The 25,251-nt window shown below is 42.7% G+C and overlaps 1 protein-coding gene and 1 long non-coding RNA gene across 3 annotated transcripts in view; one reads left to right on the top strand and one right to left on the bottom strand.

Moving 5' to 3' along the window:
• The window catches only part of LOC110393079, a 4,393-nt gene extending 3,337 nt beyond the window's left edge, over positions 1–1,056 (bottom strand). The window contains exon 1 of the long non-coding RNA XR_002434774.1: positions 869–1,056. This is a non-coding gene — a long non-coding RNA (uncharacterized LOC110393079). The remainder of the gene's footprint in view (positions 1–868) is intronic.
• JAZF1 (JAZF zinc finger 1) overlaps positions 53–25,251 on the top strand; it is a 179,679-nt gene continuing 154,480 nt past the window's right edge. The window contains exons 1-2 of one of the 2 annotated variants that reach the window (XM_021385522.1): positions 1,128–1,387; positions 2,044–2,189. In XM_021385522.1, the coding sequence (XP_021241197.1) occupies positions 2,105–2,189 (85 nt within the window). In that variant the 5' untranslated portion in view covers positions 1,128–1,387; positions 2,044–2,104. Of the gene's footprint in view, positions 306–1,127; positions 1,388–2,043; positions 2,190–25,251 lie in introns of those variants that run through there. The other variant, XM_021385521.1, reaches the window with a different exon arrangement.

Below are 25,251 nucleotides of genomic sequence, written 5' to 3'. Positions count from 1 at the left end.
CCCAGCCCGGCCCTCCCCTCCGCCGCTCCCGACGCCGCCGCCACCTCCTCCTCCTCTCCCCACCCCCACCTCGCTCTCTCCCCATCTCTCGCTCCGTCCCGTTCCCCCCTGCCCCCGCCTCTCCCCGCCCCGCCGCCGCCGGCCCTGGCAGAGCAGGCACGGCACGGCGGGGGGATCTCGATGTAACACCATGACAGGCATCGCCGCCGCCTCCTTCTTCTCCAACGCCTGCAGGTTCGGGGGCTGCGGGCTGCACTTCCCGACCCTGGCGGAGCTCATCGAGCACATCGAGGACAACCACATCGGTGAGCGCCCGGGGCAGGGCAGGGCACGGCCGCGTGTGCGGCGGCACAAGGTGCAACGGGAGCCGGGGGGCGGCGGCCGCCAACGCCGCTGGGAGCGGGCGGGCGCGGAGCGGTCCCGCGGGGCGACGCGGAGGGCCGCCGGGGGAGGCGGCCGCACGGTGGGTGTGGGCGCGTGCAGCCCGCTGGGCGCAGCGAGGGGAGTTAGTTCGCGTTGGCAGCGGGGAGTGCGGAGAGCCGGAGGAGGAGGAGAGGGAGGAGGACGGGCGCAGCGCGCCGCCTGCTGCTTCCGCCCCGGCTCTGGCTGTCAGGGCTCCGGGGAGGGAGGGAGGGAGGCAGGGAGCCGCCGCGGCGGCAGCCATTCCGCTTCCTCCTCCTCCCGCCGTCGCGCTGCGTCCTGTCAGCGCTGTTGCTAGGTGTGGCGGAGCTCGGCTCGCCCGCCGCAGCCCGGCCGCGCGGGAGGCGCCGGGGGGGACGGCTGCGGGCGGGCGGGGGGCGTGGAGCGGCGGAGCTCCCGGGGCCGAGCCGGGACCCTCAGCCAGCCGCCGCGGAGCCCGAGCCGTCACCTGTAGGCTCGCCCCGCTCGCTCCTCGCGGCTCCGTCCCGCCGTGCCGGCGGGGCCTGCGGGCGGCGGGGCGATGACTCGTCAGTGCCTTCCCGGCGAGGAGGGCGCCTCGTGGGCGGGCGGCGGGGAGGGAGCGTGCGCAGGGGCCGCCGGGCCGCCCCTCGGCAGTGCGGGCGGCGCTGAGGGGAGGGGGCGGTGCGGCGCGGCGCGGCGCTGCGCGGCGGTCGTTCACGCCAACTTTCTGCGGGCCGCCGCTAGGCCCCAGGCGTGCCCGCGTGGAGCGCGGCGCCGGGCCCGGGCGCTGGCGGAGCATCGCCCTGCGGCCCCGGCGGGTCGGCCCCGGCAGGTGTTGCCTGGAGTTTCAGGCGACTTCCCCGACTTCCTCGTGTTTCTTCGTTTCTGGAGAAGCTGCAGCGTTTGAGCTGCCCCAAACGAAGCTCGTTCTTATAAAATCAGGGTGAAAATACAGACGTTCTAAGCACAAGTGGACTGCAGGCTGCTGTGGTGATGCAGTGAAAGTGTAAGGAAATAACGGGCTGCTACAAAATGATGAAACTGATGATGCACATTTCAGACTAATTTCAGTAAGCAGGCCTGAATGTCTGAAAAATCAGAGAAGCTTAAATCTTAAATGTAATGTTACCTTAATGCAGTGCTGTGGGTCAGGGAGATGGAAGGTGTGTGGCTCATAATTACCGTCATGTTGAGCATGAGGTAACAAAACCGCACACCGCAACACTCTGTAATTTATGACTCGGCATGCTGCGAGTTGTGATACTGCTCTGGCTTTGGGGGTTTTTTGCTGAATCTCAGTTGCCGAGCTTTTCCTGCGCCGTGCAGTGCATCGCAACAGAAGAGCTCGGGGGAAATGGTGACCCAAAGTGAAAGCTGGCACGTCATCTTGTGTCCCTCCTGTGGTTATCAGCCCAGAGGTCTGCAGCCGGCAGGGTGTCAGGACAGATAGAGACCAGCCCACGTGGCCTGTAATCTGGGGTCAGCAGCTCTCCAGCTCCTCTGTGCAGAGGATAACTTCATGCTGAAATGCTGCATTTCCTTAATCGTTGCATATTTAATGTTCACTGCTTATTTTCCTGTCTCAAAGTTAAGAAGGTAGTACAGGTTGAAGCATGTATACCTGCATTTAACATGTTGTTTGCTGGTGCTTGGACTATACAGAGCTGAAGCTTTGCCCATGTGATGTCATGCGTGTAACTGATGGGGTGCATACAGATGGAAAATGGCACGAGGTTGCTCGTGCTTTAACATTTCTCCTCGACGTGGCAGTAGGGAAAAGGCAACCTGCTCAAGCGTAGAAGATGCAGGTATGTTGTGTTGCTCACCTTCATCAAACGCTTGACAAATCAGTAGGGAGTTGCACCTATTGTGCCAAAATGGTTCTAAGTTCTTACCTCCAGGCCTCAGCTGCGCGAGTTGATGCATGTGATGGGCTCCTGGAGCAGACAGAAGGATCAGAGTCCAAAACTCACCTGGTGCAGGTTCTTCCAGAAAGCGATTCATGTTTCCGAAGGCAGCCTTGGAGTGAAGGAGCAATCCTCCAAATAGGAGCTTGTGTTGCACCTGCTTTCTCCATGAGTCTGATGCAGACAGAGTCCAATGTTTTCTGTCACACAGGTCTAGAAATGTGCACCAAAACTTGTCATGTTAAAAATTAACTGCAGCTTCTGGCATACAGAGCAGAGTAACATGCCATTTAAAACATAGGTTGCTTGGGACGTTCCAGGTGTGCTGCAAGAATAAAGAAAACCCAATTATTTTCCACTGTTACTTTAAACTGAAGTGAGAGGTTCCGAGACAAATGGCGTCACACTGCAGATAACAAGCATGAGGCTATGAACAGCTCTATGGGACCCCTTCATGGCATGGGCTCGTGGTGGTCTCTGCATGTAGACTCAGTTGCTCCACTGCATGCAACAGCATAGGAGCTCCATCAGTGGAGTGCTGGTGAAAAGTTGGTCATTTTTCAGAGCTATGTTGTCTGAAAAGATGTGAACAAGTATTTACCCAGGGATCTTTTCCATCAGCCTTGCCAATAAAGCTCAACTTAATGTAAGGACTCATGGCATTCCAAGGACAGAATGTATTTAGTTTCTGCTGTTCCTTTCCTTACTTGTAACTTAACATTCATGATTAATGAAATGATAATGAAATAGTTCAGTGTGCAGTTGTTTTTTTTGTGTGTCTGTGGTTTTTTGTTTGTTTTTCCCCCCCTCTTATTAACATCTTTTGCACCGCTACGTTAAAAAAGAAGTTTGGTGCAGGTAGCTTGGGGGAGTTGGGCATGTTGGATTAAACGTTCAAATCTGAGGTGGTGCTGATGATCCATCAGCATACTGGTTTCTTTGGTCTCTGGTTTTTGCATCTAATTATTATATTTATGTATTCCATTGCACTGAAAATAGTTAAGCTAAATTGGGAGCATAGCTCTTGGGACTTCCAGAAGGCCCTAACAGTGTCCTCTGCAGTGAGAACATGTTCTGCAAGAGCAACTCCTGTAACCCTGCAGCAGCACTGACTATCAAAGTGCTCTATTTGCACTTTATGTGGCTCACAGCTGAAAGTGGACATTGATTCAAAACCATTGATTAGTAATTTTTATGATGCTTCTCTGTGAGCTTTTTTTACCAGCATATTGTCCATGCAATCTGAAATGCTGCCACTTTCTCAGCATGTGTGCCAAGTCTACCTTAATAGGCAGTCATTCTGCCTCTTGGTTTTTTGGCTGCTCTGATCTCTTGCAGGTTGCTGGTTTACTTCTCTGAAGTTGCTAGGGTGGGAGCAAAAGGCCTAACTTACTGCTGTGTGCCAGGTTCGCATTGTAGGATAGACTTAAGCCAGTTATTTTACCTCAGAGAGTACTGTGAAGAAGTGTGGGGGGGTGGGACAGTCGGGGAGAGAGACAACCAAAAAACCTAGCTGCTTATTATTGAGCTATGGCAACTTCTGTTGTAGTTCTGCAGTCGTGGTAGTGCCTTCATCAAAAATAGGACTGTGTCACAAGGCTGTGATGCAATGAACAGCACCTCTGGTTCCACAGAGCATTTCTGAAGTTAAATTTAAGTGTAACTTGGTAGAAGTGATCTTCTGGGGCCTTATCAGCTATTCTCAGAAGTTCAGAAAGCTACACACTTCAGTTCTTGGTTTTATTTCTCCTGTGATTTCATTTTCATCAGTCTACTTGTAGCTGAACTGCATCCTTTAGATCATGCATATATACATACAGTCATGGAATCATGGCTTGGGTTGGAAAGGACCTTGAAGATCCTGGGTTCCAACTGCACTGCCATGGGCACGGATGCTACCCACTAGATCCTTGAAGCTAGTTTTTCATGTAAAGTTTATTCTGACTAAACTCATCACCAAAGTGAACTGAATCACCTTATCAGATTTTGACAACATAATTTTAAAAAGTGGTTTGCATTTATAGGTAGGTATTTTTAAACATGTGCAGGTGAGGTTGTTGCTTGTATGAGCCAGCATATGTTCACTTGTTCCATGGTAAGTACTAATATGCTGTACGCTCACCTGTGTGTCTGTATGGCTCTGGACAGTACTGCTTCTCCTGAGATGTGCTGAGGGAATGAATGTGAATGAAGTGAGTGCCTGAACATGCAGTGGTCACTGGAACAGCTTGTCCAGAGAAGCTGTGGATGTCCATCTTGGAGGCTCTCCAGGACAGGTTGGGTGGGGCCCTGGGCATCCTCATGTAAAGGGTGCCAGCCCTGACCATAGCAGGGGGTTGGAATTAGGTGATCTTTAAGGTCCCTTCCAACCTAAGCCATTCTGTGGTTAACGGAGTTGGAGGCTGCTAATTGTATTGCACTGAAATGGCTTGTAGATCTTGAAGGGAGAAAGAATCCACCCATCTGCTTATACAGTAGTCACACAAACTCAGATGGTCTACTACAGCTGTGCATATCATCCTAACTTTATAGGAAGTTCTGTTGAATAGCTTCTAGTGAGGTATCAGCATACAAGCTTTTGCTGTCCGAGCTGAGAGCTGTGGTGCTCCTCGTTAAAGATGACCAGTTCCCCAGCAGTGGGATGAGTCTTGCAACAACAGTATGTGCTGTGAGAGCCCAGGCAGCTGATTTCCCAAGTAATAAAATTAGCAAGAATAATACAACTTCTTCAACAAATAATAGTCACTTAAGGTGGACTGGAAACTTGCATACAAAATACTGCCCATCTGGAAAGTTCAGATCATAGGAAGGGGGAAAGAGTCTTCTGAATTTCTGTGTCTGGGGATAATTTTGATGTTAACCCACAGCCTTCAGTGGGTTTACCTGCAGTCAAGAGGCCAAACTGAGCAAGGAGCTCAGGTGGTTTCATAATCTGCTGGCTGAATGCGTGTAGCTTGCCTAAACTTGGCCTTTTGATATTTTCTTAGAAATGCTGGTAAAAGTTGGACCATGTCCTCACTTTTAAGATGTTGAGTGGCGAGCTGGCTGTGAGCGCATGCAAAAATGGCATTTGGTATTGCTGAGGTGTGTGCTCTGCTCCTTTCTCCTGCACTGCCCACCACCAGCATATTGGGTAAGATGCAGTGGGGCATGAATGACAGCTCCTGGATTGGAGCTCACAGAATGCTATGTAAAACAGGCATAAAAAGATGCAACTCCTATATGTGCTAGTGATGAGAATGAGGGTCTATGCATGCTAACGTTTATGGAAGGCCTAGCAAACACGTCTGTAAAGGTTTTGTTTGTTTTAAGCAGAGCTCTTCAGAAGTGCATGAACGTGATCCAAGTAGTTATTTTGCACAACTCCTTTTTAGCATTTTGCTTAATGTATAAATTAACATTTGGAATTGGAATTTGCTGTTTTGAAGAAGTGGTATATCTTATCCTGAGGCTTTTTATACAGCAAGCAATGCAGCAACTGTATGGGATAGTCACTGGGAGAAAATGTGAAGTGGCTGCTATCATGTCTGCTCTTCAGGGCATGAGGGAATGTTTTTGTGGCTGAACAGCAGTCCTTCTGGGGAAATAAGGTGGAATAGTATGTGGGGTGCTTTGTCCAGTACCTGGAAGCTGAGGGACAGACCTGTACTCTCCGTCATGCTACCTAATGCGCGTAACTGTATGGCCTTGCAAAATAAATGAGCAATTACTCTCTTTCCCCAGCAGTAGTACTAATTATTGTTCATAGAAAGCAACTAGAGCAACCTAATTGTAGTTGTGCTTATCTTAATTTAATCTTCTGTCCAGCTGTATTTTTTGTTCTTTATGGAAAATGCATTTCCCAGCAATGTGGAGGGATGGATGTTCCCAGGATGTTGCCTGTTCACTTTGCGAGTTGGTGTGGTGGGAAGAGCCTTTCTGTTTCAGGGAAGTGTTTCTATCTTAAGTGAAGTATTCTGTGACCAAAGGTACTGATCAGCATTTTTTTTTCCCTCCTCATTATCTTGAGAAAAGCAGATTTTGGGGTTCTTTCCCATTTCCAGATCTGACTTCCTTTGCTGTTTGGGTTTGAATTTAAATTGTGATAAAATGTTAAATGCGATATTTGTATCAAAGTTTGGATTAAATTAATAACATGGAGGTAAATTGGATTGCCATTAAGCTTCAATTAAAATATGATTTTTTTGATACTTCTGTGACATAAAACACATTCCTGTTCTGAGGTTACCAATTACACAGAGAGGGTAACACATAAAATGTTTTCATGGCCTAAAGTTTCAGTCGTATATATTATTGGAAGAAAGGGCTGAAAACAAACATCTGGTAATGTGTTACAAACACATTTTTCCTTTTTAAGCTTGAAGGCTTTGTATAAAGTCACTGGGAGTATTTTCTTTTCCTCTGCCTACTTGAGTGGCTTTGGGTGAGGTCGGTTGCTGGGCTGTGTACTGGCAGCTTTCACTCTGCTCCTCTTGTACCATGACAGATATGATTAAATACGAATCAGGAAATGAAACAAGCCAAAGAAACACCAGGTAACTTGCAATGCTTCTGTTAAACTTCGCTGGTGTAAAGCATGCTTGTCTTTGGTTGAAAATATATAGCAACTATCACATCTGCTCTTCGGAGTGTGAGAGAATGTTTCTGTGGCTGAGCAGTCCTAAGTCCTTATAAGAAATGTTAAATAACCAGGTAGTTACTTATTGAATTCTTTTTTTTTCTACTTCATCTTTTCCCAGAGAATGTAAAGAGTCAAGGATGCGAGTAATAAAATAATTAGAGGAAGAGGTGATGCTAAAAGATGAAGGAACGGGCCTGTCTAATCCGGAGGCAAATTCTTCTACCATTCTTTCGTCCTGTATGATACAGTGCAAACATAAACAAGTAATCAGAAATATTTTGTGTCAAGCTGCAGAATATTTCCATGCAAAACAAATAAGCACTGGAGGCCAGCTGCTTTAAATGTACTTCTTATATTACTCCTAAATGTGTTGTTTTTTTTAATTTATTGTTCTTTTTTCTTGAACAAGCTGTGTTTCACTGAGAACTAATGTTATTTGTCTCTAGTAAACACCAGTAATTCAAAATTTGGATGATAAAAATCTAAGCAGATAGCAGCTATATACACTTCGAGGAAGGCAGAGACAAAGATTTTTAGTGCTAATTTGAAACACTGACAATTCAAGAATAGATTTGAGAAATTAGCTGCGAAAGAAAGATCCTTGGTTGTAAGGGTCTGTGAATAATAACTCACAATTAAAATTAAGTAACCTGTACTGTTACTCAGTTTCTAATTCTACACCAAGACATTTGCAAATGCTTTATTTATTGTATGTTCCTTTAGTTTTGAGAGGCTGAAGTAATATTCTGGTTTAATGGTTTTCTTTGATAATGATTTTTGCATTTTTCATCCCACATTCTTAGGACTCTCCTTCTTAACTATGTGCTGTGACAAAGAAAAGAAATGGATTTCTTCATGAAGGAAGCTGCGATGCTGTTTGTGTTTCTGACTGCCCAGACTGGAGTATATTATTACTGTTGAGTTTTTTTTAAGATAACATAATACATTAAAGAGTAAATTGACTGAAACACAGGTGTTACATCTTAATAACGTTCCATTTTGTGGTTCAAAGGGTGAATTGGAGATAGAATTTATTAGTTTAAATAGATTTTATCAGTTAAGTGGGAAAAAGCAGTGCGATTTGAAGCCAATCTTGAATTTAAAAGGTTTTTTTTAGATATTTTTGTGAAAAGCTGAGCACTTTCATTTTGAAACGCTGGTGTTTCTAAAACACCATCAGAATGTGTTTTTAATTTAGGAATTACTTGGACACTTCTGAGGCTCCCCCCACTTTTTTCTTCCTTTTCCTCAGGACTACTTTTCAAGCTTGACTGGTCTGCAAACACTTCTGTTCCTCGTGGAAGTAATTTTTTCCCCAGCATATTTTGACAAATTGTAAATACTAGCTGAAAGAAAATAGAACTGCTGAATATCTGAGTGTGCTGTGGAAGCGGGTAGCTGTAAAGTATCGTGTCTTCAATAACGTGTACTGTAGTCATCTTCCTTTCAAGGAGTTACCCAGGCAGGAGCTGTAAGTGGAGCTGTAACACAGAATTTGGAGGGTGATGCATTTAGGACACCAGAGATCCAGTTTCACTGCTATCTGAAACTGGCATGGGTATGTGAATGTGAACTTAGCCCCATGATGTGCTGGATGGCTGTAGCATTCAATGAACAAAACTCTTTGTCATCACTTCACTCGCTTCTTTTTCCTGGAATCATTTTGTGTGTTTTCATCAGCACATGCATGAGTGTTATGGGAGTTCACTTCAGGGCTTGGTGAAGACTTCAGATGCTCGTTTACTCGCAGGTCCCAAATTACTGAGGTCTGCCCATGCTTCCTGTTTCCTTTTGTGTTCGATCAAACTACTGACTTTTGTCACTAAATTTACTAGTATCAACTTGTGAGGAGACTAGAAAGCTTACATCTTTTTCTAGCAATCTGTTGGAGTGGCGTTGCAGATCCTGTAACTGGCTGGTTGTTACACTGAGTCACCTGGATGTTCTGACAGCTGTTAAAGTCCTAGTTGTGCAATAATAAAATGAATAAACCACTCATCTGTATTTCGGTTTGGGCCAGGGAGCTTTTCTTCCTGTTTATCCCATTAAGCTCCTGGGACGTCTGTGGAGCAAGTTTTATGGCTTCATTATATGAACTTTTTAAGATGAGAATAGAGAGGGATGCATAAGTAAATGCTGTAGAGTTCAATATAAACCACCAAACAACTCCTTTCCCCCACAGATTCATTTAGGCCACATTACAAGAACTTCCTGACTTGTTTAATGTGTTAACTAATAAGATGGATTTGTGGAAGGGCGGCAGAACATCTCCACAGCTGTGAGAGCACAGGAGGTGGCTTAGGTGTATGCTGCTTTGTGCTCTCAAGCCAGAGCTTAATCATCTCAATGCAGACTACTGTGGACCTTTGTGTACCTTAGGGAGGCTTTCTACCTGTGTTTAGAACTTTTCCCACACAGTCCTAGCACTGGTAATACTTCAACTTCCTTTCATATCAGAAAATCTCTTAAACTGACTGAATAATCCTGAGCTACATGAATGCTACTGTAGGTGGGAAATGTGGATGCTGTGCCTGTGTCGATCCTCATGCTTTTTATCTTTGGCATTTATGCTAAACAGTATAATTCCAGATACTGTTCGCTGTCCTAGGGCAGCTATCCAGAGAGTCAGCTATCTGGATGTAATATCTTGTTCTCATTTCAGCTATCCAGAATGATCCCTTTCTCACAGGCAGTTTTGGTGAGATTTTGTTTTCAGAACAGAGCAAATAACCCATTTTTGCTGACAGTTGTCTTGAGGCAATTACCAGGGCTCTCTTTAGACCAGATTTCAGGGTGGGAAATAAAGTCTGCATTGGACACAGTGATCTGGATCATAGTTACGTGCCGAGGAGTTCTAATGGGTCACTGAGCCAGCTTCCAGGTCCAGGGTAAGTATTAAGAGCTTGCAAGCACAGCTTGTTACGGTGTGAGATGATAACTGGATGCCCAGGATGGGGAAAAGATATTTGTTGCTCTTACCTTACGTGGATGATTTTGATTGCATTCTTGTATTTTAATATTAACTGGTTGGATTTTAATCACTCTTTAGAAGAAATTACTTTTGAGCTACCTTTACCTGGTGGATTTTAGCTCAAGCAATTTTCTTATTGCTACGTCTGAAACTGAGCCCAGACGCTCATTTTGCTTATGCACACTCTGTAGCAGCAGGTTTGCATAAATGTTTGGGGCATACCATTATTTATTTGTAACTTCGTGTGGTGTTTGGCTAGAACTGTGGCATGGAACTGAGTATACAGCTCTCTAGACAGTGCTGTTTACTTCTGTGTTGTAGTAACAGAATGTTTATTATGCAGTCATTTTGTTCTATTAGACTTGTTATAGTAATAATTAGGGACAGTAATAATGTTGATCTTTTTGGAGGTGTAATTTTAAAATATTAATTCTTACTGAAGACCAACTAGATGTTTTCATGAAAAGTGAGAGCTGGAGAGGTGGTTAAAACAGCCCACCTGTTTAGTTTGTTGTTGGCATATTGACAGAGGATAGTAATCTGCAGAGGTAAGAAGAAAAAACCTTCCTGTGCCTGCATTTTGGGAAGACAGTTGTGTGGGATAAGTCATCTTTTCACAACAACATCAACAAAAAAACTGTGCATACTGGCGGGTAGGGTGGAATTTTAGATAAAATTTGACAAGTCTTGTCTGTGTGTTGACACCCGGAACAAAGGCAGACCTTTACACCTTTTTTCTCTTCATCTCCTGGCTTTGTTTCCTAAACTGGGAAGATTCAACTCCACTCTTTCCCTGCCACCTTTCTTTTCATCTTTTTCAAGCTCTTGCAGGTGGAAGGAAAAGGATGATGAATTCCACACCAACCTATTGCTGTCCATGAATGAAGATCTGTTCAGGCAGTGTTCAGCTTTGGAAGAGCAGTTGTATTCAGTTGTTCCAGTACACATAGATACAGACCACAGATTTTGGTTCTTGGTGACACAAAACATTTTGCCCTGTGCGTATGTAAATGCAATAAGTGTCCACCTAAAAAGTCATGTGTATATTTTGTGCTAGGGTTGGTAGGTATGTGGTTTAGGATTTTTAGGTACATCAGAAGTTGCCTGCTCTTCTATACTGCTTTTCAGAAAATCTCCAGACTGTGACATTGCTCACCTGTTGCTAGCCCTTCTGACTGTTCTCTTCTCCTGTTGTTCCACAGGCGAGTGGTTTATTTTTCTCTGTCAGAGTTGGAGCTGTTCTGTCACAGTTGCTGCTCCTTGTCCTGGAACCACAGAACCACTCCATCATGTAAAATCTCAAAGCTTTCTTTTCTTGTGAACGCTCGTTGTTCTGATTTATTTATTTTTTACACTCTGTGGTGCAAGTACAGCTTAGGAACAGAATGCCTACACAATTGTAATAGTATGATACAGTTTACTTGTACTGATAAGAACCCTGTGCTTGTACTTGAACCCTCTAAATACAGAGGGTTCCTTTTCTGTCTTCACTGAGTGTGTGATATTTATCTCTCAAGCTGAAGGACTGATGCTGAAATACCAAGTTTCAGAGTCAAGAAGAAACCAGCCTGCATATATTGGCTCAATTCTTTACTGATGCCTAACATCTCTTTCCTGATTTCTCATACTCTCCCTGCTAGAGAAAGCAAAGAAGCAGAGTATAACAAGGCATAAAGAGGGAGAAAGTTGAAGCAAGGAATGAAAGTAGTTTGTGAAAGATGTAGTGGAAATGCTAAGTCACAGCTTGAGCCAGTGACTGAACACCTGGTAGGAGGGCAGGGCCAGTCCAGGGGAGCTCAGGTACAAACAATGCATCTGAGCGACCGAAGGGCTGGAGCAGGATCCACCCCTTCCCAGACCTCATTTAAGAGTTGGCAGAGGGTATCTCATCTGGAGATTCCTGCATACCTGAGGATGCTCAGTCTGCAGTCTGGTTGAGATGTATATTTGTCTGAGATTCAGAGCTCTTAAAAATATGCCTGAAGTATCCTCAGTATGCTGCACTCTCAAGCAATTTATTTTGAACCTCCCACTTTTGACCGTATCAGTACAAACCTCCTCACATTAGATCATTTCTGTAGTTCATCTTATACCTTTTTTCTCAAAGTGTCTGTATTCCTCTTAGTTTTTTAAATTTGTCTTCTCTGCAGTTGACTTGTCTATGTACTGTTTATTTTTTTTCTTAATTCACTTGATCAGACTTCCTAAGGGTAGCATTAATCATTTGGGTGTAGATTACTTCCCTCCATACTTTTATTCTGAAGCAGAGAATATCTTTGCCTGGCTTTGCTGCTCAGAATACTGAGAACCTGAATGCTTGGTACAAAGGATAGGGTGAAAAGAACTGGTTTTCAGCATGGGCAGAAGGCTACTCAGTATGTGTGCAGAAACACTCCTGATGAAGAAATAAGCCATTTCCCTGTCAGATATGACATACTTTTTCCTGTTCTTTCAAGAACACGGTGTTTGGAAAAGCAAGGTGTTTGGGTTTTTTTTTTTTTACTTCTTAATAATAGCAGAACATAAGCACAGTAACCTTTACCAGAAGTGGGTGGAATGTGAGGCTTCCATCTTAGAAGTGTCTGAGACAGCAAACTGGCTGCCCTCTATTTCAGCAAAGTGCAACAAATTGAACTACTCTGTGTTGTGTGTTTTGAACCTTGAAGTATTTTACAGCGGCAGCAGAAGTCTGCTTTCAGTTGATGTCTCTACTGTGCTGTGGTCTCATCTTAAATATTGTGTAGTGGTGATGATCCTCAGGCAGATGAAGCTGAAGTCTCTCAGTCATCTCCTTGTTCTCTGCTAGTTGATCCTATGGAGCCACGTCCATGCAGCAAGATGAGCAAAAGGATTCCTACCAACAGAATAGCTAGTGAGTGATCGTATTCTAAGTGATGTGAGTTTCTGGGCTGTGCATCCAGAAGTTTTCTTCTACGCAACTGCAGTAGTGCTTTGTAATGCTTGAACTGTCATATATCCTCAGATTCTCTCTGAGTTCCCTTTGGGAAGGGAAAAACGGTGATCTGTATTGATGGGTAGAGGAGTATCGTAGTTCTTGCGTAGTCACTATAAGATACTTTTCTAGAGGGGTTTATACTTAGGCCCTGCTGAGCTATTTGTTCACCCTGTTGAAAATGGCAGTGCCTTCTGCAGTGCCTACTTTCAGTATGGTATATTTTTAAAACAGATGTATATGGCTTAGTTAAACAAACTTGATTGATTGTTACATGACAAACCTGTAGGAAATATTTAAACTGACAAATAAACCAAGCTTGGCAGCTCTTCCAATCTGATGACCTGGAGAAAGAGAAGGTGCAGTAATGAGAGGTAGATTTACTTAAAAGTCAGTCCATCCTCCCTTCATTGATGCGAATGGGGAGATGATGTGGAGAGAGCACAGTTAGTTCTGTGCTGTGGAAGAGATTTGAGAACTTCACATTGCTTATAAAAATTTTCCTGATCATTACATTTACTAGTTATTTGGTGGACATAGTAATGTACCAGAAACTAAACTTGTTTAGCTATAATTTTGTTTCTGTTGCTTAGGATGTGTTGTAATATGAAAGACATCCAGTAACAGTGACGTGACCTTACCAGAAAGGCTCAAATAACATAGTTGCTGGCTTGTACACAGACTTCTCAGTAGATATCTTGATTGGAGGAGAACAGGGGAACGCCTGTATATCTGCCTGCCACAAAAACATAGTAATAATAAGATTGGCTGCTCAGTGCATATTCGTCCATTGTATTCAAGCATTCAGATAGCCACAATGGCGGGCCCAGTTAGAGGCATTAGATAAATGGAATAACAGCTTGTGGTATTTTTATATTTGTTAGGGGCTTGAATTTGAGGATTGATTGTGGGCATTTCCTGAGAATGAAGATGTTCCTATGCATTTTGTGTTCTGTGGGGGTCATGCTGGGTGCATGCCTGTGTGTGGCCAGCTGACTTTCATCAGGTTTAGTTCTGAGGGAGTAGCTCAGAGGCCTTCTGTTGAGAAGCAAACATTTTTCAATATATAATTTTTTTCCACTGATGTGCACTTGTGATGTCAGTGTTACCATCTTGAAGTGGATTTAGGAAAACAGTGCTCCCTGTTTCCTGAACTTGGCTTACCTGCACTGCACTCAGTAGCTAGCTGTGAGTGTGTGGTGTTTAGAATTAAACTTTTCTACAATCCAGCATTCCTATAGAAATGAATATGTCAAAGATGACTTCTAAAAATCGCCAATGCTTTGCCACTAGATAGAGATTTCCGCATTACTTTTGACATCATTATTTCTTGTCTCTGTACAGCTTTGAAGTTAGTTGATGTGAATCAAAGATTTAGTCCTGTATGTTTCTGTGCCATTTCTCACTGCTTCAGCCAACTGAAGTTGCCCAGATGAAGCACTGCCTGTAAGAGATGGCCAGAGCACTGCTGTTGTGTGTATGGACTACAAAGATTAATCTACTTACCAAATAGTAGAAGTGCAATTTGCATATCTTTGACTCTATGTAGCTGTAGTGGAGATGCTGAGTCAGTTTGAACCAGGGATTGAGCACCTGGTAGGAAGGCAGGGCCAGCCCAGGGGAGCTCAGGTGCAAGCAGTGCCCTTGAGTGACTGGAAGGGCTGGAGCCAGGATCCACCCCTTCCCAGACCTCATTTAAGGATTGGCAGTGGAGGTGAGGATATCTCATCTGGAGATCCCTGGGTACCTGAGGCCTTCTGAAGGTAAGCAAATTCTTTCCTTTGTTTCTGTGTCCACAGCTGCTGCGTTTGAGCAGATCCTTACTTGCTGCAACGTAGGACTTTGCTACTGTGCTCTTGTTATGCTTTCCATCCTTTTGCAGTAACTGAGAACCAATTTTGCTGTTGGGGATTCTGTCTGGTGGGGTGAAGAAAGTAGGAAGACCCCTTTGCAAAGCGAAGCAGGTGGAATAAGATCCAACTTATTTGTTGATGCAATGGTAATAGATCTAGAGTACTGGAAGATTTTCATTTCTTGCTTTGCCATCCAATCTTCTCTTCCGTGACTGTTTCATGTGATGTAATAGATCTTGAACTTTTACTTTGGGAGTAGTATAGTAAAAGAGATGAGAAGAAAATGCTGGAACTTTGTGGTGGTGTTGAGTATTGCATCCTGCAGGGGTACCTTTTTTTCACTTTTTTTAAAGTACTGTTACCTTACCTGTGTTTTGTTTAAAATGTTTGTTTTGATTTTGTTATTTTGTATGTTTCCTGCCAAATCTTTTAAGTAATAATAAAACTGGTGAAAATCTTAATTCTGAGGTTTCCAGTATGTGACCGTGTTCCCATGGAAGTGAAAATGCTGTTGCAGATATTGGTCTGATGTATGAACTTACACATTGATTTAGGTGAAAGGGGGAGGGGAATACTGTGTAACAGAAGAAAGCAAGTGAACATACATTTCTTGCTGAAGTGCAGAGTATTGGTTGATAACAATGTTAAAATTATAGGTAATAGTAAACATTGATGTTCAGTAGTGTGCCTTTTCCAGGTGTAGAAGTTACTGCAAGGGCCACCTGGCTCAGGTTGGTCACTGAGGGAATGAACTGAAGGAAGGTGGAAGCAGCCAGTGGTGGGCAGCAGACAGGGCTGGGTTGCCACGCAGCTAAAGGAGTGGGCTGAAGATGCCAGAGGGCTGTGGGCTAGGAGGTTTGTGCACTTAAGAAATGAAGAGGTGCCTTGCATCTCTGAAAACAAAGGCTTTAGGGGACCCCTGATGATTCTGGGTTGTACATGGGTGACTTTTCCGCTGAAAAGATGCTAATCTGTATACTGGGAGATGTAGGCTCATAACTAAGCCTGTGTGTAAATATAGATGAGTGATATATATGCATAAAGGACATTTGCACGTAGATAAAGTAAACATGCTGCATGTAAATAAATACTTTGGCTTGGGTAGGAAACTGAAGTCTGATTTCCCTTTCATAGAATTCAAAATGGATTTTACTCAGAGTATATGGCTACTTTCTATTTCTGATTATTGTTGTTTTTTTTTAACATATTTTCTGTAACTCTTGCCATTGTTTTTCTGTGTCACACAAATGGTGCTGTTGAGATTTCGGTAGTTAGCTCAATTGATTGTGAAGGAGAAAATCTTAAATGGTCAAAATATGCGGACAGGTGAAGTGAACCATAAGTATTTATTCCAGCAGCCAAGTATTTTAATTTCTAAGCTTTGTGTTGTGTCTGTGAGCTTTATTTTCAGAGCAGTGTCTGTGAGGCCATTTCCAAATCCAGTGCTTATTAAGTGCTGAAGGATTACTTTTTATTAGTTGCTATATTTCATATTTTTCTTGCTTTCTTCTGCATTTCCTATTATATATTTTTTCCTTTCTTTTTCAGTCTTTCCTCTTTTTGTCTGTATGCTTGAAACAGAAGAATATGCCAAAAACAGCCCTAAGAAAGTGAGTAATAGAAAGAGACTCCAGATCAGCAAGAGTGCTGTTACTGACTCTTGCTATTGTTTTAGCTGTTGAAGGAGTGCTTTATTGCTTTTTAATGATCTCGGATTATATTTGACTTTGTATTGAATAAAAGAATGTGCTGCTGCCAGATTGTCTTTGCAGAAAGAGAACAACTGGATGAAGAGAGAATTGAGGAATAAAATGTTAAGCAGTAATGGGACTGGGATCGTAAAAGTTTCTTGTAGTTAACAAATCTTCATTGTGTCTTTTCTTTTTCCCCCCGCATCCCGTCTCCTCTCTGTTCTTTAAAAAGAGAGGAATTTGAGTAAATGGGGTCTGATGCAGCAGGAACAGGTCACATTTGCCACTTCCCACATGTGCTAGTAGGACGGAGGAGTTAGAGTCAGGGTCCTCAATGGCTGTGGTGGTTTTGCCCTGAGGAGCAGCTGATGTCCCTCTCCTCAAAGGAAGACGATGACAAAAGATATGGTTGGGTTAGACCAGCTACCCTGGCTGTGCCCCATCCCCAGCCTACTGGTTCTAGGGCGGCTGGAGCAAGTCTTGATGCTGTGCACTGCTCAGCAGTAGCCAAAGCATCGGTGTGATAGCAACCTTGTCCTGGCTTCAAGTGCAGGGCACAGCACTGTATGAGCTCCTTTGGGGAAAGTAACTCGATGCCCAGACAGCAGCAGTCTTAAGTTGTGAAGCTAGTGAGGATCACAGTAGGTGCTGGTGAGCAGCTGGTCGGTTATCTTCTCCTTTACTGTGCTTATCTGACACTTGCCTTCCCTGGGCGAGGGATGTGGATGTGGTGTTTCTCCAAAGCCACTTGGGGTGCACAGCCGTGAGCTGGAAAGGAGTGTGCTGATGGCAGGAGGCTGCTCTCAGATGCATACAGAAGCCACTTCTTGATTCAGATATGGTTTATCTACCAAAACCACTGCCTGTGAAAGAAGCTAGGTTAGAAATCGCAGCCTGTGAATGTAGTTGGTTTTTTTCTCTCCAAATAATAAACCATATTGTGGTCTGGCCTGTGGCCTGCTTGTGGAGCCTGACACTGCCGTGAAGACTGCTGCTATTTATTTTCCCTTTTGCTTTCCCCACCCCCGTAACTCCTGCCCTCTGCAGAGATGCAGGGCGCCTGAGGTTTCACACACCATGCGGCAGGGTGGTATTTCTAGGTCATTGCAGTGTTTGCGTTCATTCGTTCACAGGTGTGTGGTTTTCCTTTCTTTTTATTTCCTTTTGAATCTGGAGAGGTTTGCCTGCAAGATAAAAGATTAAAGTGCTTGCCAGGGTCATGTAGCGTGCATGTGGTTGTAAGCGAGTTTTTATATAAACTCCAGTTCTGCCCCTCCCCTCTCTGTGTCAGTTCTTTCACACAGATGTGAGTATCTGAGGGCCAGAAGAGGGTTTCCTGTGACTGGTGGGTCGTGTTACAGGTGTGTGCTGCCTCAGCATCAGGAGGGTAGGGTGAGAGGTACGCTGCCCTGCTTGTATTCACCTCAGAGATGAGAACAGGTTTTTGTTTGGATTCTCCTGACTGTAGATCTGCTTGCAACTGAACTGTTTTCTTCTAGGCTTCACTAAGGACTTAGATTAATATTTTTGCAATTGTTTGGTTTGCTTTTCCTCTTGGTTTTTGTTTGTTGTGTTGGGTTTTTTTTTTTTGCTTGTTTTTTTACTTCTGATTTTGCTGTTCTCCTATCCTGGGCTGCTTTTGCATTGCTCTGTTCTTAATCCTCCTGTTCCTTTATTTGGTCCTTCTGTACAGGGCTGAATGGAATCTTCTGGATCAAGTGCCCAGACAGTTGTGTCTTGCAGTCATGTTTATAAGCATTTCAACCTCTATTTTAGAAACCTGTCTTTTGAGATAGCCTCTCATTAAGAATATAAAGTGTTTAAAAACTGTCGTTTGCTAATCTTACTCAAATTTCCTGTTTAAATCTGGGCTAGTTCTTCTCATCTTTCTTTGTATGGTTTCCTCTTTCCTATTTCAGCATCCAGCTTACCACAGTTTGTTCTCTCCTCAGTTGTGTGTAAAACTCATGGTGGAATGCTGAACTCTACATGCTTGGGTCTGTAAGAGTGTGACAAGTGGAAATAAAATCTTTTCCAAATGAACTTTGACATATGTCATCATTGTGAGTATAATGAATTGAATGCTGGTGCTAGGCAAATGTGAAAGGCAGTTATATATGCAGTTATGAACTTTGGGCGTGTTTTATTTCAAATAAAGAAAAGTTGAGCCCCTGGTTAATTTAAGGAATGGTCATTTTTTCTACACCAGGATCCTGGTGCATCGTGCAGTTTGAATAGCTGCACTCTCAGTTTTTAGGAGTCTCTGCAGCACCTCACCATAGGCTGAATGATTCCTGTGAGGCTGTTTCTGTAGATAAGCTCTCTGTACAGAAGTATGAGTTGTTGGTTGGTTTCTTGTCTGCGTTTGACGAACTTCTGCTGATTTATAAGTTTCAGTTGTTTAAAATCTCTGTAACTGGAACTTTCTTGGCAACAATACTCCATATGGTATAGGGTAACTTTTTGTTCATGTCTTTCCTGTGTTTTGTTTACATATTTTTGTTCTGTAGCAAATGTTTCTCATGTTACTTGTAAATGTGCCTTTTCTCCAGAAACTTGGCATACTGCATATGAGTCATTTATTTTAGTTCTGAGATCAATTCCAATCATGGTAGTGGATTTGAACTGGCAACCTGTTGTGTTGTGATCTTGAGGTGCGAGTCCAGTCATCTGATAATTACTGTAATCTGCTATATCTGCACATTGCTGGTATATTTTATGGCAAATCCTACACTGAATGATGTAGGTCTTTCAGCTGAATTGGTTTTCCTTAGTATCTTTTGTTATAATTGGAAAATAGTTAATCGTATCGTCTGCCAGGTTCCAGCTAAATACTGGAACAATCTGGTTGTGAACCATTTAGAGTCATGAGATCAAAAAGTATTTTGCTGTGTGTTTAATCATACTGCCTGTGTAGTCAAATGAAGTCTCATATTCAGTGCAGTAAATCATTTTGGCCAACCTTTCCTTTCAGACTGTGAAAGTAGCTTGAATATATTTATTAACTAGGAGATAATAGTTTTCATGTGTCTATACTGTACTAGAAAGGTTTCTGGAATCTTTCCAAACAAATGTATCAAACACATCAAAAATTTCAAAAAAAAAAAGGCTGCATTACTCTGTTTCTCCTCCCAGAAGCTAGAATTGGATGGAGCACCAAACAGGCGGCAGCATAAGGGTGAAGGATTAGTGGAGTAAGTTCCAGACCTCTTTCTGCCGCAGGCTTTGCTGTAGAAAACCATCTCCTGTCTGATCCAGGATGCTTCTCCAAGCATGAGCTGTATCTTTGAAACCATACTCTGGCTAATAGTTGTCTGGCACATGTAAGAACTCTGTACATAGTGGGGGAGCAAGCAGGAATGGCATGCAAGGATGGAGTGGTGTTGCGTGTGTCATCCTGGGTTTCCTTCCCTTCCCAGCTCATGGTGGGTGCCAAAATTGGCTCTGACTGAGATCCATGTTTTGAAGTAGGGTTGGCTTTCTGAGAAGGGGATGATTTCTGTTTGATATTGATGTAAATATTTTGACTAATTGTTCTTCTCAGTTACTCATGTTTTGTGTTGTGCTGTTTGCTGTGGAGTCTTCCATCTCAACCTTCAGGATCTGACATTGCTAAAGTTTGCAGGCCGAGGCTGCAGAGAGAATGGATTGTGCCTTTTGAAAAATATTAAAATAACTCTAAGCTGGGATTGAGGAGATAATCCTCAAAAGGCTTGTGATAACTGTATTAAAAATGTTTAGTGGATGTATAAAGTGCTTCTGCTTTTCTTAGGAACATATAATCTGTCTTCTAATGTTTTATGGTGCTGTGTGCTAAATTATCTGCTTTGCACTGATGTAGTTGGTGCTGTGCAAGTCATTACAGTGTAAATGTGCTGGAGTAGCACGTGTGTCACAGTGAGCTATCAAGGTACATCACTATAAGAAAAAAATTTCGCCTGTGGCCAACTACAAGTCTGCTTTATGCCTGTAGATATAAATCTTGTATTTGAGCCTGGATGATTAAGAAGGAAGGGTGATGTTTTCTGCTAGAAAATGCTCTCAATTGAAGATGTTAATTCTGAGTTCTTCTAATGTGCTGAAGGTGCAGTGCATCTGTTCTCAGCTTCCTGCTGACTTTTGGTTAAGTAGCAGTAAATCAGCCTAATGTAATGCGCATATTGTAAAACTGTTTTTTAGTACTCTTATTGTGGAATGCTGCAATAAGAAGAAGAATTTTAACATTCCCATTTAAGCATCTTCTGTGTTAAGCAAAAATTACCTCGTCCGTAATGAATGCATACCTGACTAATGTGTGTGAATCCCAAAGTTGATTAATAGTGCAAAGAATAAACTTCCAGACTCTGAAAGGAAGCGATCTATGTTCAATTCACCCCTACCTTCAGTTGGACTTTTGTTTGTTTTTCGTGCTACAATTGCTGCTAAAAGAGGCAAGAGAACTTGCAGGCCAAATGGTATTACAAGCATTATGCTCTCCCCTGTACTGTATGTATTTTTCTACAACCAGCAAGTTTTGTGACTGAGAAATGAAACAATCTCTCACTCTTATTATTTTTGCTAACAAAACAATGTATGGAATTCAGATACAGCTGATGCTTTGCGCTTTTAAACTGTTGGAATATTGCATGTAGTCCAAAAGGCTCTATATTTTTTATCTGTTTTGGTCTTAAAGTAGGAAAGAAGGAGATGAGGGAGAAGGTGATTCTCTATCCAATTTTCATTTCTCTCTGTCTAAGGTTTGTAATAACGTTGCTGTGTACATGCAAATGATGTTAATCAGGAGATTTTCGTATCAGCTTTGTCAACGTTTACATTCACTTTACACATTGAATTTGCATTTGAAAGGGGCTGTTATAATCAACATTTAAGGGATAACATAGTCAAATTTACATTTGATTGAGTGGAAATGTTAAGTAATTTTAGCAGAGCTGTTGCTAGGGAACAAGCCAATGTTTTTGTATTTTTTATTATTATTATTTTTTTAGTAATCCATACTGTCTATTTAAGTGGCAAGTCATCTGGTAGTGTAAGAACACCAACGCTCAGACAGTGTAACTAATGACTTTGCCACATTTTTGGATGCATATTTTTTTCTACTTCTGAGAACTTACAGTGAAGTTCTGGAGAAGTAAATTTGAAATATGCTTGTAAATGGTTTTAATAGTTATCCATGACTGGTTTTTCTTTCTTTGCTTTTTTTTTTGTGAACATAGACAAGATTGGCTGTTGGCTTTATAGGAAAAACTATCTGGATGTTTTCATGATAAACTATCTTTTTGGGGATGCACTAACTCAATGCTTTTTTTTTGGTGGTTAGTGGTTAAAGTACTGGTCATCATCCAAAGAACGTTGTACAGCTGCCTAGAGTGCAGACAAATTTATGTATGACTTTCAAGGGTTTGTGTGGCACGCAGTTTTTGACCTTTGACAGAGTGATCATGTTGATAGTTGTTATTTTCATTCAAGTAATGTGAATGAGTCATAGATGGAAAATGAAATCTTCCAGTTTGGGCTGTATTCTGGCAGTCAACTGTCTATCGAGTTGAACTCCTAATAGCATTCCACAGCTTGGCACTTTGCAGTGTTCATCTAGCAAAAATGCTAATTAAAGGGAAGAATAGTTCCTATTCATATCAGTCTCAAAGCATTTCGAGTGCATTATCTGTGTGGTGCATATAAATGTGGCAATGCCCTGCAACTTGCTAAAGGCAGTTGTAGGAATGTGGCTTCTTGCATGGTGGATGGGAGACACCTCCCTGCTCAGCCAGGCCAGACAGCATCCAGTTTTGTTTGGGATATGCCATCCTCCTTGCTTCATGGACCCCGGAGCTTGTTACAAAGCCATCCGTCAGGCTGTCCTGCAGTGACTGTGTAGGCAAACACAGCAGCCATTATTCACACATCAGCAGCTCACAAACAGTCTTGGACATTCAGACTTCACTAAGCCTGGGAAGAGGGTGGCCCAATTTCAATTGTTAGCTCTTCTTAATCCTGTCAGAAAACAGCCCTAATTCTTATCTTTCTACCTTCATGGTCAAGTTAAGTGGGCAAATGGGCTTCTGTGTTGGGGCAGAACTAAAAGGATTCAAGGTTTACAAGTGTGACATGTAAACGGCCGTCTTTCTGGCCAGGACAGGAGCGCTACTGGGTTTAATCACACTGACTGCTGTTCAGGGACTGCTATGATCGTAATGCTGTGCGAACCAGGCAGGCATTCCAGATCCCTGCTGCAGGAAAGCCTGCGGATTCCTTATGTTTTTTTACGGTCTCCCAGCGGTATGGGCTGCATTCCTTGGATTCTGGGCAATCTGTGCATGCAAAATATGTATTGTAAAATGTGATCGGGCAAGGCCTGCCATCTCAGGGAAGCAGATATGGTTTCCCTTCAGCTCTTAGCACCTGTTGCATTCCTTACTGGAAAATACCAATTAAAATTGCTTTCTCTCAATATTCTTTTTATTTGCCTTTAAAAAAAAAAAAAAAGGGGGGGGGGCGGCGGCCTGCGTGGTGCAGTGTGGTTGGAAAGAAAGGTCAGGATGCTAATTCTTAATGGCACGCTCCTGTGTTTCAGGTGCTGGTGCTTGCAAGCCTCTAGTCCTTCAGCAGGCCCTCATTGCCTGTGGGCTCTGGTAAGGAAGGAGGACAAGGTGTAGAGCTTGAGCCCCACCATGCAGCAGCAGAGAGGGAACGTGATTAACTCAAAGCCAGAATTACCATAGAGAGCTTTGCTAAGGAATTCTGTTTATATATTAAGTGACTGTCACCTTCCAAGACGCTTCAGAAACCTTCCACTGCTCCTGTGTTTCACTTGAAATGTTCAAAGGGCATGTGCAGATGCATTCTGAGCCGCTGGCCATTGAGAATGCTTCTTTGTTGTAAAGTGCAAGATCACTGTCTGTTGCTAGCTATTTGGATGCTTACAATTCCTCTATAACTTTTGTAACTTTTTCCTCCTGGAGGAATAACTGCAATATAGAACAGGATGGGCTTTTTGGTTTTGCTTTTTCTGGACAACTGTACTAGAGAATGATTTTACAGGCATGAAAATGCATGTAGAATATTCTTATTTGATTCATTCTGTATGTTAAACTCCTGTTCTGGATGCTGGATTGAATTTTTTGTTATACTGGAGTTGTTCCATTGCCCATCTCTGCTCTAAGAAAGAGGAAAGTAACCTAAAGATGCACAGAAGCAACTTGTGTTGTATTCGTCTTCTTTAGCGTGGGTTGTTGACCTCGCAAAGTCTCTGTAAGTGGATGAACTCAATTGTTCACCGCTGTATATTCTTGATTAGTAATAAAATATCCCCGCTCAGTTTTCTTGCACTGATTTCAGTACCATCTCTGAACTTTGTGTTGTTCTTTTTGTGGGCCTACAGCAATGCTTATTCATACATGCTTTTGCTGCTTTTATCTTTGTCTCCAACAAGGGACCTCAGGACATGGAACGTGTTCTTAGTTCTGTTGATCTTTCAGTATTTTACTGGCTGTATGTTACTGCATGCTTGTAGAGCCACTCGTGTTTTACTGCTTTCTTTTAGTTGCAAAGAGCCCTCCTTGCTATTTCTCTGTCTTCAAATTAGTCTCCATTGCTGTAGTTATTACTGAGGTTGCTGTCTATCAAGTGACACTACTGAATTTACTTTTTCCCTGTATTTACTAAACAGTTTTCATAAGGTGTTTGTACGCACCTCACTCATGAGAGTTTCTAGTGATTATGCTGTTGCTAGTTGCTGGCAGGTAGAAGCTTACATGGTTTTGGTAAGCCTAATTTGTTTGTGGTTTTCCTGCTGTTGAATGAAGATAAGCACAGCAGCAGTGGACAACCAAAGGGGGCCCATAATACAATTGTAAGAATGAACTAGCCTTGAGTATTTACTGCAGTGGTCAGGCAGGTTTTGAGAGTAAAAACTTAGGGGGGTTATTATAACGCTACTTTAAAAGTGAGAGAAGCAAATGTTTAAAAAAAAAAAAAGCTGAGTATGCAGTCTCTATATCTCATCAGTGTATTTCTTTGTGTTAGACTTTTTGCAGGAGATAAGCATGACTGTATAACCCTAAAAGCAGATCATCTTTCTACTTGGTGATAAAGTAATTGGTTGTTAAGTAGCAATTCAAATACATAATCAATCTGTTAGCAGCTTGAGATATCCAGTATGTTTTGTTTGAATGGCTGCAACACTCAACACTCTGAAGGTAAAAAGACTTCCAACTTCCATTCCCAGTCCCATAAGACGTTGCAGCCTAAGAGTTATGAAAGGCACAGGCTACCCTTTCCTAACTGATACAGCAACATCAGTGTTTCTGTTTGCAAAAAGTCTCTAAAATTCAACTCCACGTGTACTTCAAGGTATACTGAAGGAAAAGGAAAGTCTTCCAATCTCTTTAAAGCCTATCACTGATTCTTGGTCAGAGGTGACTGTTGCGGAGTGCTTGTAGATACTATTAGTAGTACAAGCAGGTTACAGTTGATCACTGTCTTCAATTTGGGGAAGAGTGGGCAGCTGTTTATTGAAGGTGAGTATTGGCTTTGTTAAAATGATGAAATTGCATTTGTGGATGAGATGAGAAACAAAATCAGATTTGTTCTAGTGACTTCTAGTTCATAGTTTTCAGTAATTTGCTTCTTAACTCTCTTCAGTTTTTTCTTCAGAAGGAGGCAGATTTTGGTAGGTTACTTTTGTCGTTCTCTTGTTGTTTTGCCAAGAAAATGACTTTGACACCATCATATGAAAATGATTATTTAACAATAGTTTTATATCCAATTTGTATAGGAGTACTGTAAAGGTGAAGCACCCTGTAGTGTTTCTTTGTGAGAGACACATTGGTATGAAAATGTAATTCTATCAGAAGAAGTAGCCTTTTAAATTATTTG

The sequence above is a fragment of the Numida meleagris genome, chromosome 2 (assembly GCF_002078875.1).
Source record: "Numida meleagris isolate 19003 breed g44 Domestic line chromosome 2, NumMel1.0, whole genome shotgun sequence".
NCBI classification, from domain to species: domain Eukaryota; kingdom Metazoa; phylum Chordata; class Aves; order Galliformes; family Numididae; genus Numida; species Numida meleagris.
Note: the sequence above shows the minus strand (reverse complement) of the source record. Positions and strands in the feature narration are given on the sequence as shown.